Source organism: Anomaloglossus baeobatrachus, chromosome 3 (genome assembly GCF_048569485.1).
Source record: "Anomaloglossus baeobatrachus isolate aAnoBae1 chromosome 3, aAnoBae1.hap1, whole genome shotgun sequence".
Lineage (NCBI taxonomy): Eukaryota > Metazoa > Chordata > Amphibia > Anura > Aromobatidae > Anomaloglossus > Anomaloglossus baeobatrachus.
The window spans coordinates 148,564,815-148,586,068 of record NC_134355.1 but is presented as its reverse complement, the minus strand read 5'-3'; the positions used below and the strand labels follow the sequence as shown (position 1 = coordinate 148,586,068).

General features: G+C 40.3%; 1 protein-coding gene across 8 annotated transcripts in view; it reads left to right on the top strand.

Annotated features, from left to right (window-relative positions):
• UTRN (utrophin) overlaps window positions 1–21,254 on the top strand; it is a 1,025,654-nt gene that overhangs the window by 817,127 nt on the left and 187,273 nt on the right. For all 8 annotated transcript variants that reach the window (XM_075339520.1, XM_075339517.1, XM_075339516.1 and 5 more), the window contains one exon: window positions 19,405–19,466. In XM_075339520.1, coding sequence (XP_075195635.1) covers window positions 19,405–19,466 — 62 coding nt within the window. The remainder of the gene's footprint in view (window positions 1–19,404; window positions 19,467–21,254) is intronic.

The following is a 21,254-nucleotide window of genomic DNA, read 5'->3' as shown; positions in this document are numbered from 1 at the left end:
AAAATGTACTAAAGACAAAAAACTATTCACATGAGGCAGGCTCTAAAAAGACTGGAAATACTATATAGCTCTGCTAGAACATCTCTTTCCAATGCATGATCTCTATAAATTGTGAGTAAAGAGAACATCATCTACTGTGCATTTTATAGACTCAAATGCAGTGTACTGGAAAAGAAACCAACCAGGATGTTCAAAATGGTGATTGCCAAACTTTAGGATTACACAGCCTTATACTTGTATGATATACCGATTGTAGGCAGAAGCGAATGCTCTTCCATACTCAGATATTTTGATATAAAATCTTTGTCAGTATATATTAATCCATTTGTGTATATTATTTTTTGACTTGTATACAACTAATAGTGTGTAATCACAAGAACTGATTCCTCATACTTTATAATATTGCTTAAAGGGAATCTGTCACCAGGTTTTTGGGCCCAATCTGAGAGTGGCATAACATAGGGGTAGAGATCCTGATTCTAGAGATGTATCATGTACTGGACTGCTTCCTATTGTTTTGATAAAGTCACTGTTTTATTAAATGATTATTACTAGAGGATTAATAAACCTGCTTCCATGTAGTCAATATTCTTGAGCTTTCAACCTCACTTTATCACCAACTTACAGTGTTATGCCTATGCATAGTGGTATGACTGCGGTTATATAGAGCGCACTATTCAGGGGACTCATGGATCTGCAGCAGATAAAATGATTTAATCAAAACTACAGTAAACAGCCCACAACTCTGGAATCAGGGTATGGGCCCCTACATCATGCTACTCTAAGATGGGGTGATAAAAACCTGGTGACAAACTCCTTTAAATTTATAATTGTTATAGTTTCACAAGCTGAGTATCTTTGTTAATTTTATTATTTTGTTGTAACAGTCTCCTTTCCTTATCTAGCTAAATTAAAAAGGTTAACCACTACTTTAACACTGATGGCCTATCCTTATTATAGGTCATCAATGTCTTATTGTCTAAACACCTGGCACATCCGCTGTTCTTGGTGCCAGCAGCACCAGATGGCCAAAAATGCTCAGTTCCGGAGCTACCCTGTCTTTTGATAATGGCTGTCGCTGGGTACTGCACATCCGCCTCCTATTGATTTGAATAGGAGATGGATGTGCAGTAAACGGTTGCAGCCACTATCACAAGATGGAGCAGCTCCGGAACGGAGTATTTCCTGCTGGCACAGCTGATCAGCAGGGAAGTCAGGTGTTGGACCCCGACTGATCAGACATTGATGACCTATCGTAAGAATAGGCCATCATTGTTAAAGTAGTGGACAACCTCTTTAACGCAGGGTACTTTTAATTTTTTTTAATAATATTTTACTCTCCATAACAGAATTATCAATTAGAAAATCTCTTTTATTGTCAGAAAACACGACACACTTTATCTGCTTTATAAATCTATTGGATGATGATATTAAGTGGAAACATTTTTATCTATTGAAATATACCATGTTTGACCTGCTTAACATGGAAATGTAAGGCACACTTACAACTTTCTTACCTATTTGAGATTGCAATTTGCAAGCTAACAAAACTAATAAATATGCATTCCATAATTAACAGATTGCATGTTGATTTTGTGCTGTCGTTTCATTTTTTGCAAATGAATTACCTTGATGAAAATAACAATTAAAATAAATTATTTCATTTGGCTGTTTTGTGAAAATGTAAGATACCAAATCATTCCAACAAGTTGCAGGTAGCTGGATCTCGCATATTTAATGCGGGATTTCTGACTCTGCTTTCATTAAAATGTGAAACAGATAAAATGATTGCGTTTTTTCCATTACATCAAGTATCTTGTATAGAATAATTCTTGCTCTAGAATCTTGCATATATACACATTATTTGTATACAGGGAAATACATTAAAATGTCTTTATTTTTTATTTTAGTACTGTAATTCCAATAGTACAAAACGTGGCACATAACTACATGATAATTAGTCTCAAAAGATTATGCAGCAAAGATAGATCATAGGACATTACTATTAAAAAATTAACATTTATGTTACCTACTATTCCTATTAGGTTCCATTACTACATTTTATTGAAATAGAATTTCTCTGTTTTACCGTCGTTCTGATTTTTAGGAATTGCCCTTTGTATCTGGCCAGCCTCAGTCCGCCTCCACAGAGGCAAATATGTCTCGGCTAACAACCTAGGAGAGAGCTAAATTCAGACCAGAGGCACCGTCATGCCACTTATTCCCACTCTCATTTGTCAGGAGTGAACCGCCCCCAGCTATTAGAAAACTGGTAGGAAGAGGAGCAATGCGCTCCTGAACCAAAGAAGATTAGAATATTCCTTTAAATATTAGTTGGATTATTATTATGAAGTAGTTGATTATCTTTTAGATGAATGTACCAACCCCATGTCTTAAATATAAGATAATAGATTTCACTCTTTATTTTAAACATTCTAATATAAAAACTTCTGAACTGAGCTATTTAAGGATTTTATCTAAAAAAGAAAAGTCAATCTCGTTGAGCCACCACACGCTTCGCTGTTCCTCAGGATCAGGGTACATAGACTCTTGTAGTGAGCTGCAGCTGTAATCTAGACAAATTACGACTAAGACTACAACAGGTCGAAACACGTTAACTGGGACTGCCTCCCTTGACTGTTAACATGGATTTTATGAATCTGTAATAAACTGAAGATTTTATGGAATTACCGGAAATAATTCTTCTTTTGGACTTAGTCTAGACAAATACTTTGACTTACTTCTTATACTGTGTTCTTTTAAAATGTGAAAGTTGCACTATAAAATGCCTCTATGTGGATGTAGTCTTATAGATCCAGCCTGAGGTTGTATGGTGCCATATCAATATTTTCTATTGATACAGAATCCACCATTGGGTGTATAATATACTGTTGAAATAATACAGTGATATGATTGAAAATATACATACTATACAATACCTGATAACCACTCCTAAACAGTGCCCAAATTTCCTACAACAAGGTAGCCAAGTAACACTGCCATTCAGTTGTGTAAATGATGCAAAATTAAGCACAGTGTAATTCCGGCATTCCTGCACTGTCATGCCTCCTCTCTTCGGCAGGGATGCCAACATACTCACCACCACTACAGCCAACCTGCTTGCTCCCCTGCTCCTTTTGCTGTCCTCACGTTCCAGGGCCTGTGCACATCATGAAGATCTTTTGGGATCGTCCTTAGGGCATCAATGTGCGCTCCCATCTCTCAAGGGGGCAGCGCGTGCACTAAGAAAGTGTTAACCAACCTATGGGTATTTAAGGCACCTTTCCCTGTAGGGAGTCGCCTGAACAATTAGGTTCCTGGTTAGTATGATCCATTTAGTACTTCAGTCTTTTGTCTCCAATTCCTGAACCCATCTACCAGTCTGTGTAACCGAACCCAATCTGACTGTCTTCAGTACCTGCCCGTGCAGCTTTTCTCCTGAATGTACTCTGTCCTTTTAGTCCCCACTACCCGCTTCACACTGCCTGCCCTCCATACCTGCATCCATGACATTTGGGTCAGCGCCTGCAGTATTGGGGACTGCCTTGGAGTGGTACCTGAAGTCTATCTGCAGTCCAGTCCATCCTCACTATCAGAGGCTCTGGTGAAAACTCGGTAGGCACTTAGTCATGCCCTCCATGGTAAGTCCTGTCTGTGGTGCAGTGGGTCCACACATTATGTAAAGCTGACGATCCATAGCTTTGTCTAGCGAATCTAGGTGCCTTAGATATCTAAACAACTAAAACCTTGTGTAGCTCCAAATCTTATAGACTACTGAAGTTGACCCTAGTTCCTTACACATACAGTAGTTTTCAGTATATAATATTTCTTTCTGAAGATTTAATAGTTAAGGAAAATATTTTTTCTCTGCAATTAAATCATAATATATGAAATAATACCTTCTATTGATTGTCTCTTCTGTATTTGGAAGAGGATTCAGGTTTTGTGCGTTGTCTGAAAATGTCTGATTTATTTGCTCTGACGTCTTCAAGCACCACCATGAATGATTTGTCTTTGCTTAATATTTGAACTTTAAGTAGTAAGATAATGTGCCAGTGAATCGGTCTCTGTCAGTCTAGAGTTATGTGAAAAGATGCTCACGTATTGAATTCTGAGATTGCAACCTTCTGCCCAGTGAGGGCTAGTCATCATACAATCCTTCCCTTTCTTTCTTCACCTTAACATAAATTATGTTAATTGAGAACTCTTAATAAAAGAACAAATTGATTTGAGCTGAAGCTTTGACAAAAGGATTACTTATTCTATAGTGTAACACATTGGAAAAGCTGCCAGAGTCATAATGGAAGAAAAACAATTTCTTCAAAGATGAGAGAATCTATTCTGCTCATCTGTCTCCATCAATAGTGATCAAATAACGGCTTTTATTTTTCAAGATGTAATAGTCTCTTATTTTTAAGGGTTTTTAGGGTCCTTAGGAGAAGTGTAGACTATTTCGGATTTCATCTACCTTTTATCTGGTCGGATTTACTCATATCTGTACTGAACACCTTGCAACTAGCAAATACATTTGATGTATTTTAAGAAATGTATCAATGCGTTCATGAGCAGATCCTCATATCCAGGTGTGGTTTACCTCCAGAAACAATTATGGATTGTACATTCCATGGGGATAACAGTTATGAATTCCTAAATGCCACATGGAACACATACAGAGCTTTTAATCAGATTACGATACATGAACACACAGATACATTTTGATTCTCACCAGATTTCATCATTTGTTTCTTGTAAATGGTTAGAATGACATCTAGCTAAAGGATATACAGTAGAGAAAAGAGAGACTTAGGATGGCTCTATACGGAAAGATGTCTTGTAAATACCAAGTGAGATACTTTTTTGGCTAGTCAAAGTGTGATCAGTCATGTACACTGATGAGCAAAAGGGTAGCAATGTTTTGAACTTTTGACTTTCAGACTCCTTATCTCATTGTCCACTACAGCTTCAATCATGAGACTACCATCATTTTATAGACAATAAGCTTGGCTATCTCATACATAAATTTGACTTTCAACTATTTAGCATATAAATAGTTATGCAGATTCTTGTCCTATGACTTTATTGTTACTATTTTTCTCCTGGTGGTCAAAAAAATATTTTTCTTCCTATATACTTCAAATTACAACCTATTCCCACATTCCCTAATTGATCAATGTGTTATTAGTTTGATTCTCAAGTGAAAGGTCACTGGTTTGAATCTAGGAGCAGACATGAAGATTTCTCAATAAAAGAGATATAGCATCATCCTGCTAGTCGGTAACAATCTCTCGACCCAAAAAATTGTCAAACTGCATCATGTGCGTTCCATGACAATTAGAAGAATATTCAATGAAGTCTGTCCAGCCATTCAAAAGCTAAAAGTTGGACGTCCAGGCAAAATATCGGGAGTCCATAAGTCAGCTCATCACAGGGTCTGTTCTGGCACGACAAACACATAAGTGGAGGTGGCTTGTATGCTTCGTAATAGGAAGATCACCAACATCCATGCAAGCATTGTCCATAGCACATTACATGAGTCTGGAATGGTGGTCTGAAAAAAGGTGAAGAAGCCTCGACTTCCATATCATCATAAGAAGCGTCAGCTCGAATTTACAAAACATTGTGAAAAGTGGACAGAAGAAGATTGGAAACAAGAGTTGGAGAGAGACAAAAAAAAAATAGACTAGAGTCTGATGGATGCAAATGGATCTGGAAGACAAGGTAAAAAGGGGTTACTGGATCAAGAAATTAAAGAAACTGTCAAGTTTGGTGGAGGAAGCCTGATGATATGAGGTTGTTTCACAGCCAAGGCTTTGGATACTTTACCAGGATTGATGGTGGTCTCAATGGTGAGCTATATTTGAGTATCCTACAAGGCAAGTTAATTTGTATACTTGAGTATTATGGGTATGATGAAAAAAACAACAGCAGGATAATGACCTGAAGCATACGTCGAGATTGGCGAAGAAATGGTTCAATCACCATGAGTAGTAGTCCCAGACCTAAACACAATTGAACACTTGTGGGTAGAGTTGAAGAGAAAGCTGTATACATACCAAATGAGTCGACCAGTATCCACCAACATTGGGAATATGGAAAAACAAGAGAACCTGGAGTAATCAATAGTGCAAAACAAATTACAAAGTTTATTTATATATGGAATAGACAAAGACACACAAAGGAAAAAATGGCCATTGTAAAACACCATAAAAACACCAATGGGGGGGGGGAGAGTGTGACCCCAAAATGGGACGAGGGGATAACTGTATAGAAAAAATCAAAAATTGATATAGAGTGAAAAGATGGATGAAAATGAAAATACTGCAGATGAAGTATAGATGTGACATCCTAGCTGATATTTATAACAAGTAAAATGCAGATATGACATCTTAAGGAGATAAACAATTATAAAGTGCCAAGTGCAGTTAATATAGAAAATAGCTGTTATCTAGAAGATGCTGGAAGTACAATATAGATGTCACATCCTGGCTTTTAAACCAGTAAAATGCAGATATAATGGCTAATAGCAAAAACAAGGCAGATGTAAAGTGCTAGATGCAAGAAGCCTCAATTCCGAAAAGAGGGGACCCCCCCCATGTAAATGAGCCCCCTTAACCTCCAGCGTACGTTTCGCAAATCTCATACTACCCCTGTGGAAACCACTTCATCAGTGAGGGAAGGCAATGATTAGATGGTTTATAACCTCATTTATTTATACTGCCCGCTTTGAAGGAACTTCCTGAAATGCCGCACACCATGGTGACGTGCGAGAGGGCCGGCACCGCCCCCATCACCCAAGGAGCGCCGTGAGACCTGAAGCGCACACACAGGAACAGGGACGTTCCCATGCGCGCGTCCCCGTCCAACGTGACGACGGTCGCGTCAGAGAGATGGGAGGAGCCGGCAAACGCCCGTGCTGGGGGACAGCAGACCAGGAAGCCGAAAAAAGGGGGAGAACGTCACCAGTGAAACAAGACCACATGACCGGTGACACTCTCCCCCCTCCCATTGGTGTTTTTATGGTGTTTTACAATGGCCATTTTTTCCTTTGTGTGTCTTTGTCTATTCCATATATAAATAAAGTTTGTAATTTGTTTTGCACTATTGATTACTCAGGTTCTCTTGTTTTTCCATATGCTCAGGAGTATGTGCTAGGCACGAGTAGTGCCCCATTGTGGGCACCCGTGTCTTGTAAGATGATTAGTTATGGCTATGAGGTATATTTTTCTCAACATTGGGAATATGTAGAATAGACTTGGCATCAGATTTTGGTCGACACATGCTTGAATCTGATCAAGAGTATGCCCAGAAGGATTCAGGCAGAGTTGTAAGCCAAACTGGATTTACAAAATACTACACTGTGTGCAGACTTATTAGGCAAATGAGTATTTTGATCACATGATAATTTTTATACATGTTGTCCTACTCCAAGCTGTATAGGCTTGAGAGCCAACTACCAATTAAGTAAATAAGGTGATGTGCATCTCTGTAATGAGGAGGGGTGTGGTGTAATGACATCAACACCCTACATAAGGGGTGCATACCTATTAGGCAAAATGGGTCAGAAGAGAGATTTGACAGGCTCTGAAAAGTCCAAAATTGTGAGATGTCTTGCAGAGGGATGCAGCAGTCTTAAAATTGCCAAACTTTTGAAGCGTAATCACTGAACAATCAAGCGTTTCATGGCAAATAGCCAACAGGGTTGCAAGAAATGTGTTGGGTGCAAAAATAACTGCCCATGAATTGAGGAAAATCAAGCGTGAAGCTGCCAAGATGCCATTTGCCACCAGTTTGGCCATATTTCAGAGCTGCAACATTACTGGAGTATCAAAAAGCACAAAGTGTGCCATACTCAGGGACATGGCCAAAGCTCAAAAACGACCACCTTTGAACAAGAAGCATAAGATAAAACGTCAAGACTGGGCCAAGAAATATCTTAAGACTGATTTTTCAAAGGTTTTTTGGACTGATGAAATGAGAGTGACTTTTGATAGGCTAGACGGATGGGCCAGAGGCTGGATCAGTAAAGGGCAGAGAGCTCCACTCCGACTCAGATGCCAGCAAGGTGGAGATGGGGTACTGGTATTGACTCATCAAAGATGAACTTGTGGGACCTTTTCGGGTTGAGGATGGAGTGAAGCTCAACTCCCAGACCTACTACCAGTTTCTGGAAGACAACTTCTTCAAGCAGTGGTACAGGAAGAAGTCGGTATCGTTCAAAAAAACCATAATTTTCATGCAGGACAATGTTCCACCACATGCATCCAATGACTCCACAGCCTGGCTGGCCAGTAAAGGTCTAAAATATGAAAAAATAATGACATGGCCCCTTGTTCACCTGATCTGAACCCCATAGAGAACCTGTGGTCCCTCATAAAATGTAAGATCTAATGGGAGGAAAAACAGTACACCTTTCGGATCAGTGTCTGGGAGGCTGTGGTGGCTGCTGCATGCAATGTTGATCGTACACAGATCAAGCAACTGACAGAATCTATGGATGGTAGGCTGTTGAGTATCATCATAAAGAAAGGTGGCTATATTGGTCACTAATTTTTGGGGGTTTTGTTTTTGCATGTCAGAAATGTTTATTTCTAAATTTTGTGCAGTTATATTGGTTTACCTGGGGAAAATAAACAAATGAGATGGGAATATATTTGGTTTTTATTAAGTTGCCTAATAATTCTGCACAGTATTAGTTACCTGCACAAACAGATATCCTCCTAAGATAGCCAAATCTATAAAAAAATCCCACTCCAACTTCCAAAAATATTAAGCTTTGATATGTATGAGTCCTTTGGGTTTATTGAGAACATAGTTGTTGATCAGTAATAAAAAAAATCCTCTAAAATACAACTTTCCTAAAAAGTCTGCACCCAGTGTAGCAAAATAATAAAAATTAAAATTTTAGATTTTGAGGTGCAAAACAGCAATAATGTAGAGGCATGACAAGAATCTGCATAACTAATCATGTGCTAAATAGTTGCAAGTCAAATTCATGTATGAGATAGCCAAGATGATTGTGTATAAAATGATGGGAGTCTCATGTTGGAACATGTACTGGTTTTTGACATATGAAGCCTGAAAGTCAAACATTCAAAACATTGTTATCCTTTTGCTAGTCGGTATAATTGCAATAGGATAATACCACATTCTCCCTATGATAGGAATGTATGATCCTCAGTTTACCACTAGCCGTTGGACAATTCTTAAGTCCACTATCCACCTTTTAGATGGTTTATTTGTTGAACAGCTATCATCTCAAACTCTCCCATACACATGACCTCTCAGCTGGTTAGGTGGTCCTTTGTTCTTTATGAAAGAGTCACTGCCAGACATGCTTAGCGGGGGCATAGGCTTGTCTCAGAGAACAAAAGAGTCGGTAACCCAAAATATGACATCTCAGATCCTTCTGTCCGATGTCATTGGGTGACAGTAGAGAGGCCCCATACATATTAGACTGTTGGCCAAACCTGTTAATATTGGTTCGACCTACGTTATGCTAATGTGTATGGGATCTTTTATAGTGTCAAGCCAAAGATCCTGGTTGTATATGGACACCGTTTTCAAAAAATTAAAATCACTCCATTTTGAAGACAAAAAATGCTTGATTCAAATTTTCTTTAGAATGTCTGACTAGACTTTTTTTTTATCTCACACCTGCCATCATAGAGGTGCACATAATGGAGAAACAAAAGCTATGCCTAAAAATATTCAGTCAACAAGTGCTGATGATTAATTATATATTGTAAGTGGTATATAGACTCCAACACTGTCATGTAAACAAATCATACTCATTTATCATGCTTGCTGATAAAACGCTATCATATTCTACAGTGCTTTACAAACCATTGAAATATCTGTCCCCAATATATATTTCCTATCAGTAGGTCTTTAGAGTGTGGGAGGAAATTTAAACAAACATGGGGAGTACATACAAAGTTCTTGCACATGTTGTGATCATTGTGATCATTATTGTAGTATTGTGGCCAGTAGTATTGTGCTCATTCTTGCAGTATTTCGGCCAGTAGTATTGTGCTCATGCTTGTTGTATTGTGCCCAGTAGTATTGTGCTCATCCTTGTGGTATTGTGCCCATCATTGTGCCCATCCTTGTAGTATTGTGCCCAGTAGTATTGTGCTCATCCTTTCAGTATCTTGCCCAGTAGTATTGTGCTCATTCCTGTAGTATTGTGATCATTTTTGTAGTATTGTGGCCAGTAGTATTGTGCTTTCTTGTAGTATTGTGCCCAGTAGTATTGTGCTCATCCTTGTGGTATTGTGCCCATCATTGTAGTATTGTGCCCATTAGTATTGTGCTCATCCTTGTAGTATTGTGCCCATCCTTGTAGTATTGTGCCCAGTAGAATTGTGCTCATCCTTGTAGTATTGTGCCCAGTAGTATTGTGCTCATCCTTGTAATATTGTGCCAAGTAGTATTGTGCTCATCCTTGTAGTATTGTGCTCAGTAGTATTGTGCTCATCCTTGTGATATTGTGCCCATCATTTTACCCATCCTTGTAGTATTGTGGCCAGTAGTATTGTGCTCATCCTTGCAGTATTGTGCCCAGTAGTATTGTGTTCATCCTTGTGGTATTGTGCCCATCATTTAACCCATCCTTGTAGTATTGTGCCCAGTAGTATTGTGCTCATCCTTGCAGTATTGTGCTCATTCCTGTAGTAGCTCATCCTTGTGGCATTGTGCCCATCCTTGTACCCAGTAGTTTTGTGCTCAACCTTGTGCCGCCAGCCAATCAGATGCAAGGAGGTGACGTCATACAGTGACGTCACCTCCATGTATCTAATTGGCGGGCAGCAGCCCTTGGTATAGTGCAGACAGCTCCTCTGCGCGACACCGCAAATGATTCAACTGTAGTAAAGCCCTACCGGGCCCCGGCATAGGGCTGCAATCGTCACGAGGTCTGCAGGCTTCAACAAGCAGCCTCAGGGGTCGTAAGCGGCCTGCTGGCCGCGTGTTCTAGACCCATGTTACAGTGCCATACATATAAGTAACCATCCTAGACATGCCTCCTGCCACCTTGTATGTAGTTAACAGGAAGTTCCCCCCCCCCATTCACATGTAATTACATTAGTTCAAGAAACAGGTCCGCCCTGTGACGGCTAAACAGCTGAGCATGGAATGGTTTTCGAAATAAAATGCTATGGTTTATAGCTAATCTTCTCTTCTTAGTAAAGGTTTAGGATAGGTCCAGACTTTGGAGTCCTCCTCCTCTTCCCATTATTGTTATGCACTTGCTTTGCTTGTGGAAGATGGTCCTGTCCATGTTCACATAATGAATAATAGTGAATGACCGGGCCATTATGAGCTGGATCTCATGTACTCATGGGTTTTGATGTAAAAATTTCAGGTACCGAAAGTCCTTATGTTCAGAAAACTCACAAATTGTGCCAACAGACCTGACTTTACAGAATACAAATCAGTCCTAGTATTGTATTAAGGAAAATGGAAATTGTGAACTCTTTAAGTTGTTACATGTCTTCCTTTTTCTTATTACTTTATGCCTTAAACTTCACTACTTCATTTAATCAAAAGAGCAACATTTCTCATTTTTTATTTTAGTACATGAATGTGAATATTAACTATGCCCAGAACATTTCATAAGTGCCATTTCAGAGACTAGACTTCAGAATAAAGTCATTTTGAGGAATTAATGAACATTTTGCTGTAATACCTCAAAGGGCTTTTAATATTGAGGTTTGAGAGGAAAATCTAGAATGAAATTCAGAAAATGTAAAGGTAGCAACGCATTTTAAGGTAACATTGCCTGTAAGAGTTATTTAATTTGTTAGACGTATACACTTCAGTTATGTTAGGAGACAAATACTTTCACAAACATCAAAAAGAAAAAAACGTCATGTACTATTGAAATGTAGGCTATATACAATTTCCAAGTGCTTTCATTACATCAAAGAAGCAGACGATTTTCACTTTACCCAGTTAGTTTGGCACAGATTTGTACTTGGATGAATGCAGCTTTTTCAAGCATGAAATCTTATTCTTGGTATTTACTTTATCACAATGAAATAGGTAACAGTAGAAAACATCTGAAAAATATTTCTTTACATTTTAGAAAAAAAATTATAAAACCCATATCCCAAATTATTAGTTTTGTAAAAAAAAATAAAATATACTTGTGACGACTCGGCATTAATCTGGCCACTAGTGCGGGGGTAAACTATTCTTAATTTTGCCAGACTTATTGTTCCTGTGTTCAGTAAATCAAAAGACGTTAGCCACTGTTTCATGTTAGATTGGTCAATGCCTTTTTCTGTATGTTAATTTGTGAATTTCTGCTGATTAGGGTTTGCATCAGCACCTTGCGGTGTACTAGTCTTAAATTGTAGGTCAATTATGTTGTCTAAATTAATCAGTGAACAATGAGGGAATAGTCATGATTTTTTATCTGAAATCTTGTAAGACACAGTACCCTGAAATGGGAACTGAGGGATATAAAAAGGGCCTTGCTCCTGTCATTGGTGTCATTCTACAGGACTTTAGCCGAGGGTCCAGGGATCCAGCTGGAGCGTTACAGAACTACTCCACTGCCTAACACCGAGCCTACGAATGAAATGTGCTGTGGTCAAACATATCAAAAACATTCCTGGTTATGTATTCAAGACAGTATTAACAATTCTAAGAGCCACACCTACAATATGACGATTAGGCAACTCTTACCAATGTCTCCAAAGTGCCAGAATCATAGTATTCCTCCCACTCATAGTGATGCATATAATACAAGCCTTAATAAGGCAAAACTCCATTATTACCAAAAAGCGAGTTATTTGACAGTAGTCTTTCAGTGAATTTTACTGTTACTTGTCTAAAGTTCTTTAATTGAGCAAATCTCTAATTATTAATCCAGGGTGGATGGCACGTCTGCCTGAATGCTACTTTACTGTATATAAGACAGTGCGCTTCCTTAGTCAAAGTGCACTTTATTAATGGAGAAATCTTGATCCTAATAAAAAGAATTGACATCTAATAGGTGGCACCAGAGATCAAATACTCTTCCTTCTGAAGAGGCTATATGCATTTTTAAGAGGAGCTTTGCATGTCCTATAAGTCTCATTATGCCAGCTTGGCATTCTCCGCAAGAATGGGGGTTGAGGCCAACAGCCCGAAACATGTGTCTACATATGGAGTTTCTAGTTTGGCTTCTTATCCTAAGTCATATTGCAAGGCTCGTTAAATGGTTAATATTGACTTTTAGGATTGCTACATCCAAAAAGGGGTGCCAGAGATCAAGTTTTCTTTCTTCTGAAGAGACTATTTGCATGTTTAAAAATTCTTTTGTACTTGTGTCTCTTGAGTCTTGTATGTACAGAGAAATTAATGCTAGTTTTGATAATTCAAAGAAAGACTGATGGTCTGTCCTGTGAGATAGGTTAGCAATCTTAGATATCTAGACAAAAGTTGGGATACCTACACATTACATTTAGCATTTAAGACATCCTATTCTAAATCCATATACAGTGGGGGAAAAAAGTAGTCAGCCATCAATTGTGCAAGTTCTCCCACTTAAAAAGATGAGAGAGGCCTGTAACTGATATCATAGGTAGACCACAACTATGAGAGACAAAATGAGAAAACAAATCCAGAAAATCACCTTGTCTGATTTGGCAAGATTTTATTTGCAAATTATGGTGGAAAATAAGTATTTAGTCACCTAAAAACATTCAAGATTTCTAGCTCTCACAGACCTGTAAATTCTTCTTTAAGAGGCTCCTCTGTCCTCCACTCATTACCTGTAGTAATGGCACCTGTTTGAACTTGTTATCAGTATAAAAGACACCTGTCCACAACCTCAAACAGTCACACTCCAAAGTCCACTATGGTGAAGACCAAATTGCTGTCGAAGGACACCAGAAACAAAATTGTAGCCCTGCACCAGGTTGGGAAGACTGAATCTGCAATAGGCAAGTAGCTGGATGTGATGAAATCAACTGTGGGAGCAATAATAAGAAAATGGAAGACATACAAGACCACTGATAATCTCCCTCAATCTGGGGCTCCACACAAGATTTCACCCTGTGGGGTCAAAATGATCACAAGACGGTGAACAAAAATCCCAGAACCACAGAGGACCTAGTGAATGACCTACATAAAGCTGGGACCACCGTAACAAAGGCTACCATCAGTAACACACTACGCCTCCAGTGCTAGACATGTCCCCCAGCTTAAGCCAGTACATGTCCAGGCCTGTCTGAAGCTTGCTAGAGAGCATTTGGATTATCCATAAGAGTTTTGGGAAAATGTCATATGGTCTGATGAAACCAAAGTAGAACTGTTTGGTAGAAACACAACTCGTCGTATTTAGAGGAGACAGAATGCTGAGTTGCAGCGAAAGAACACCATACCTACTGTGAAGCATGGGGATGGCAACATAACGCTTTGGGGCTGTTTCTCTGCAAAGAGACAAGCACGACTGATCCATGTAAATGAAAGAATGAATGGGGCCATGTAACATGAGATTTTGAGTGCAAACCTCCTTCCATTAACAAGGGCATTGAAGATGAAACGTGTCTGGGTCTTTCAGCATGATAATGATCCCAAGCACACTGCCAGGGCAACAAACGAGTGGCTTTGTAAGAAGCATTTAAAGGTCCTGGAGTGGCCTAGCCAGTCTCCAGATCTCAACACTATACAAAACCTTTGGAGGGAGTTGAAGGTCCATGTTGGCCAGCGACAGGCCCAAAACATCACTGCTCTAGAGGATAGCTGCATGGAGGAATGGGCCAACATACCACCAACAGTGTGTGCCAGCCTTATGAAGACTTACAGAAAACGTTTGACCTCATTGCCAACAAAGGATATATAACAAAATATTGAGATGAACTTTTGTTAGTGACCAAATAGTTATTTTACACCATAATTTGCAAATAAAATCTTGCCAAATCAGTCAAGGTGATTTTCTGGATTTGTTTTCTCATTTTGTGTCTCATAGTTGTGGTCTACCTATGATGTCAATTACAGGAAAATCTCATCTTTATAAGTGGAAGAACTTGCACAATTGGTGGCTGACTAAATACTTCTTTTCACCCACTGTATATTAATATGGAGTCAGTCTCCTCTTGGTAGTTATAACAGCTTCCCCTTTTCTATAGTTGCTTTCTACAATACTTTGATGTGTGGTAATTTGTGCCCATTCTTCCTGAAGAGCATTTTTGAGGTCAGACACTGATATTGGCTTAGAGGGCCCAGCTGACAATCTCCATTCTAGTTCATTCCAAATGTTAAAAAGAACCTGTCAGCAGGTTTTTGCTATGTAATTTGAGGACTGCAGGGATTAAAAAACAGAAATCAACTGTGCTTCTCTTATCAGGCTATTAACTGGGGATTATTTAAACTAAAGGGTTTATCACCTAGTGATTATCATTGCTGGACTACACTGTCATTAGCATGGCAGTCCAGCACTCCACTTGTGAATGTACAATTTCTATAGAGTACTTATTGTAGGTGGGACAGGACTCTCTCATGTCTGCTTCATTCTAATTGTAAAAATTCTGACTGTCAGAACAGCTGCACCCAGAAATGTAAGTGATACATCATTGGATTCAGAATCTCTTTGCCTACATCACACTACTCTCAGATGAGGTAGCAAAAACCTGCTGACAGACTTCCTTAGGCTATGTGCGCACTTACCGGATTTTGCCGCGGATTTTTCGTGGATTTGCTGCATGTTTCGCTGCAGAAAATGTTCATAACATCTCTGCAGTGAATCACCAGCAAATCCTATGGAGAAAAAAAATCCTGTGCGCACTGGGCGGAATTTGACAGCTGCATGTTTTGCTGCGGGAATCCCGCAGCAAAAACAAGTGCATGTCACTTCTTTTCCGCACATCGCTGCGGGATTTCACTCCATTGACTCAATGTTAATCATGAAATCCCGCAGGGAATAACGCAGGCAGCAAATTCTGTGCGGTTCACTGCGTTTTCCTGCGTTATTCCCTGCGGTATTTCGCGGTTTACCTCCGGTAATGTGCATCGCTTGTCTGCGGTTTTGCAGGGAAGTGATGTCATTACAGGAAGAGGAAGCTGTTCAGAGTAAACACACACACAGATCACACACAGACACATCACAGACATAGAACACATAGACACAGACACATAGAACACACATAGAAAGAAAACGGAAATATAGAAAAAAAAGAACGTGGGCTCCGCTGCATATTTAGCGTCCAGCCGAGGTAAGCACACAGCGGCGGCCCGGTATTCTCAGGCTGGGGAGGGAGAGGGGCAGGGTTAATGTCCCCCGCCTCACTCCCCCTCCGGCAGCCGAGAATATCAGCCGCAGCTGCCCCGGCACTGTCGCATACATTATGCGGCAGCACCGGCGTGTCCTCGGCTCTTCTTGCCACCGTGTAGCAGTTGTGGCAAGGTAATACAAGGGGTTAATGTTGGTGGGGGACCACCGCCATTAACCCCAGGCTTGATCATGGCAGCGTCTATGTGACAGCTGACATGATCAACCCGTAAGTAAAGTGAAAAAACACAGACACCAAAAATCCTTTATTTTAAATAAAACCAACAAGCCTCGTTCACCATTTTATTAACCCCCCCCAAACAAAGCTCCGGCGTAATCCACACAGCTCCGGCTCCTGCGTCCTGCGCTGCTTCCATCCAGCCGCGACTGTCACAGACACAGCGCTGAATGAAAGCAGCAGACAGCAGAGGTAATTACCGGTCATTTCCCACGGCCGGTAATGTGAACTCACTGCCGACCGTGGGAAATGCAGCGATCTGTCCTCTATCTATCCCTCTATCTATCTATCTATCTATCTATCTATCTATCTATATATCCCTCTATCTATTCTTCTGTCTATCTACTATCAGAATTAAATGTATTTTTTTTTTTTTTCTTCAATGTGCTTTATTGCATTGAATGCAATAAAGCACATCCCAACCCGCACGCGGCAAAACCGCGGCAATACCGCGAATAATACCGCGGTAAAACCGCGGCAAACCGCATGCGGTTTTCGGGTGCGGTTTCCCGCGGTTTTTTACCGCGGGTGCGGTAATCTTTGAGAGCATGCGGAATTCTCTCAAGGAAATTTCATTTCCCAGTGCGCACAGAGCCTTAAAGATGAGGTTGTGGTCATGACTCTGTGAGGCCGTACAAGTTCTTCCATACCAAACTTGCCCGGCCTTGTCTTTATGGATCTTGCTCTGTGGATTAAGGTGCTGTTGGAATTGAGAAGGATCTCCCCCAAAATGTTCCCACAAAAATGTAAGCATACAAAAATGTATGTAACCTCAGAGTATTATCCTCCAACAAACTTTACACTTGGTTTAGTGCAGTCTGACATACCAGGATTAATATTTGGTGGATGAGATTAATGCTCTGGGGTTGTTTTTCATATGATGGTGTAAGGTAAAGGTTTTTTGACATTCAGCTAACTCAGACACAGACACCACTGCTTGATAGAGAAACATGATCGACCACCCAACAGAAAACATTTCTACTATTCCAGAGTCCAGTGGTGGAATGCTTTACACCACTCCATCCAACGCTTGGCATTGTGCTTGGTGATGTAAGGCTTACAAGTAGCTCCTCAGTCATGGAAACCAATACCATGAATCTCTCGGTTCACAGTTCTTGTGCTGATGTTAATGCCTAAGGAGGTTTGAAAAAAGCAGCTTCTTATTTGTGTAAGAATTCTACAAAAAAAAAACTGCTGCATAACTGCTGTGTGTGAACACACCCTAAAGTAACTCATGTCTGTATCTGAGCTCTGGAAATGATTTAGTCAATTATGCTGTGTTTTTGACAAAAAAGCAACAAAAAGAGGAGTTAGTTCCCACATAAGTTTAATATACTTACAGCAACAAGAGGGCAACTGATCCAGTCAGCCCAGGCCAAAGGATTTAATGCACTGACAGAATGCGGCCAAACCCCTCAATATGATGGAGGCTTCACAGGTGCAAGGTGGAGCAATCACTCACACGCTACCAATTATGGAGGGGGTGATGCTAGATGATAAAATTGAAAATTAGTGGCGCGCATAGGGTGCTGTTCACACATGTAAGTGCATGGTGTTCGGCTAACAACCTAGTAGTGACGCCATACTATTAGGGCTCATGGGCACGTAACTGCAGAATATTCTGCAGCGATTTGAAAGGACTTGTTCGCGTCAAATCGCTGCAGAAAGACTGCATAATGAATGCAGTTTTTTTGTTAAAAAAGCAGATTTCCTGCGCTCGGGATGCTGCCCCCACCATAGACAGAATGGGAGCTGCATCCGGAACGCACAAATAATTGACATGCTGCTTTTATGAACCCACGGATTTGGGTCAAAATTTTAGAACCCAAATCGCTGCGTTCATAAAAGCAACGTGCGTACGTCTCATGCACAATCTACATAGGTAGTGCAGGGGACGTAGGACGCATGCATTTATGCTGCAGTGCTAAACGCAGCATAAATGCATGCTATTACGCAACGTGCGCATGAGCCCTAAGATCAGGTGGGCTGCCCAGACACTACCTAAGTGCAACATAGAGGGACAGGGGCTCCAGTATACACGGCCTGTATTAAGAGGCTTGGCTTCATGTATAAAAATGTGCAAAAAATATATATCAAATATATATGAGGTATTGGTTAGTATCTTAGCCAGAACACTTTGTTGCAATTTTATCATCTAGCATCGCCCCCTACATGACTGGTAGGTTGTGAGTGATTGCTCCACCTTGTACCTGTGAAGCCTCCATCATATTGAGGGGTTTGGCCGCATTCTGTCAGTGCATTGGATTCTTTGGCCTGGGCTGACTGAATCAGTTGCCCTCTTGTTTCTGTAAGTATATGCTGTGTTTTTGTAGAATCACAAGGTTTGCATAGTACATGTAACTGTTTTTAACCAGTATGACAGTAATGCGTTTGATTAATACTAAATTAGATTGGAAAAGACAAAACTGAATCTTCATGTTGCTACAGGTTTAATAATTTATTTGCACTGGATCAGATGTGAAAGTAATTAATTAATGTCAACATCATTTTTCATTCATCATGTAGCTCTCGGCTTTTAAAATCTTCCTATTTGAAAACTTGGTTCCTGTTTAACCTTTTTAAACATCCAAGCTATAAAGGGTGCACAATATATGGCAATGTACAAATAGCCGGTAGAGTGGGGCGAGCGATCCTAAAAATGGTATTTTGCACTAATGACAATAGACTTGTAACATAAATAACCAATGCTTGCATGTCTAACAATTACATGTTAGAGCATACAGAAATTGCCAGTACAGATGCATGTAGAACAATATGTTAAAACAGATGAGGTTGCATAAACCCCAGGTAAAGGTAATATTGTAATATCAGTATCACATAATATTTACTAACCGTGTCAAAAGTAATTTGAAGAGCGATTATTGACTGTTGTTCTTTTAATTTGCAGTCATCAAACACAGACCACTTGCTGGGACCACCCAAAAATGACCGAACTCTTCCAATCACTTGGTAAGAGGAACTCTTTCTATTTATTTACATAGAGGAGAGATCACACTGTTAGAGCATTTAGATTGATCACTTTGGACAGATTCGACCACCAGCAATTATCTGTATTCTGGCCAGTCACTGTTCACAGCACTGACTGACAGCTCTCTCAGCATTGCATCAGGCAGAGTCAGCTGTCAGTCAGTACCGGGGCTTGGTTACAGCCACTGCTCTCAGTGCTGGGAGAGGTGACTAAAATTGCTCTGGACCCGCCAACATGACTGAAAGGCGTTGGCTCTTGGAAGAAAGAAAGTTAAAACAGTTGGCCACTTCTTTTACATTGATGGCCTATCTTTAGAACAGGTCATTAACATCAGTGTCTGATCGGCCGGGGTCCAACACCCGACACCCCTGTTGATCAGCTGTTCTCTGTCCCAGCGACGGCAGCAGGCAGACAAAAGTGCTTCGTGTCAGAGCTACCCTGTCTTCTGCATATCCGCCATCTATTGATTTGAATGGGAGGCGGATGTGCAGTACCTGGCTGCTATCAGAAGATGAGCCAGCTCTGGAACTGAGCATTTCCAGCCACCTGCTGCCGCCGCCGGGACTGAAAGTAGTTGATCGTCCAGGTGTGGGGTGTTAAACCCCGGCCGATAAGACATTGTTGACCTATCCTAAGGATACTCCATCAGTGTAAAAGTAGGGGCCAACCTCTTTAATGTTCTCCAGGTGGTGCACTTCCAGTACTGTGGCCGGACACCTTGATAACAATATTAACCTTCAAATTATTATTATTATTTATTATTATAGCGCCATTTATTTCATGGCGCTTTACAAGTGAAAGAGGGAATACGTACAACAATCATTAACAGTACAAAACAGACTGGTATAGGAGGAGAGAGGACCCTGCCCGCGAGGGCTCACAGTTTACAGGGAATGGGTGATGGTACAATAGGTGAGGACAGAGCTGGTCGTGCAGTGGTGTACTGGACTGGAGGTTATTGTAGGTTGTAGGCTTGTTGGAAGAGGTCAATAGCATTATCGGACCATAGTAGCAAACTGTCAAAACAATGACAAATAACTTTGTTTCTGTGACAGCAAACAGAGATCCAGAACAAAAAGAAATTTTTTTTTGAATGTTGAAGAAAATATCAATAGCCGATAGCCATGTTCTATTTCAGCACAAAAAAAAACAAACAGCAAAACAAAAACAAGACCTTAAGTGGAAATTCTCAAAAGCTATTAACATGCAGATATGAGATTTTTCTGCAGTTTAGTAGCATTCCAAATGTTTCTTTTCAAAGTAGGTATATGTTATAGTATGAAACATATACAATGGTACAGCTGGCACAGTTTTGAGGGAAAGGGTCCAATATAACTTTTTTGTTCATTGAAATTTGTTATTTTGTACAAATTGGTTCAGTGGGCAACCTAATCACTTGCTAATTTCAGTATGTACATTTCAAGGCCTTGTACGTGACTTCTACATTGATATTGCCTAACCTTATACTAGGCCATCAATATTTGTGTAGTGTCAGCGTCCCGGTCCCTGCACTCTCCTCTCCCACAGCACAGCAGAGATACCAATGATGTAAGCTTATTCCTGCGGGTGTGTGCTTGTCACGTGGTCCTGTGCACTCCTTCATGTCCATCCTCGTGCTGCGTGGTCCTCTGCTCAACCGCATGGCCATCCATGTGTGTATCGGTTCCCTGTCTTCTCGCATGGCCATCCTTGTGCTGTGTGAACCTCTGCTCACTCGCATGGCCACCCATGTGGCGCATTCTGTCCCTTTTAAGAAGCCTTTTTCTGAG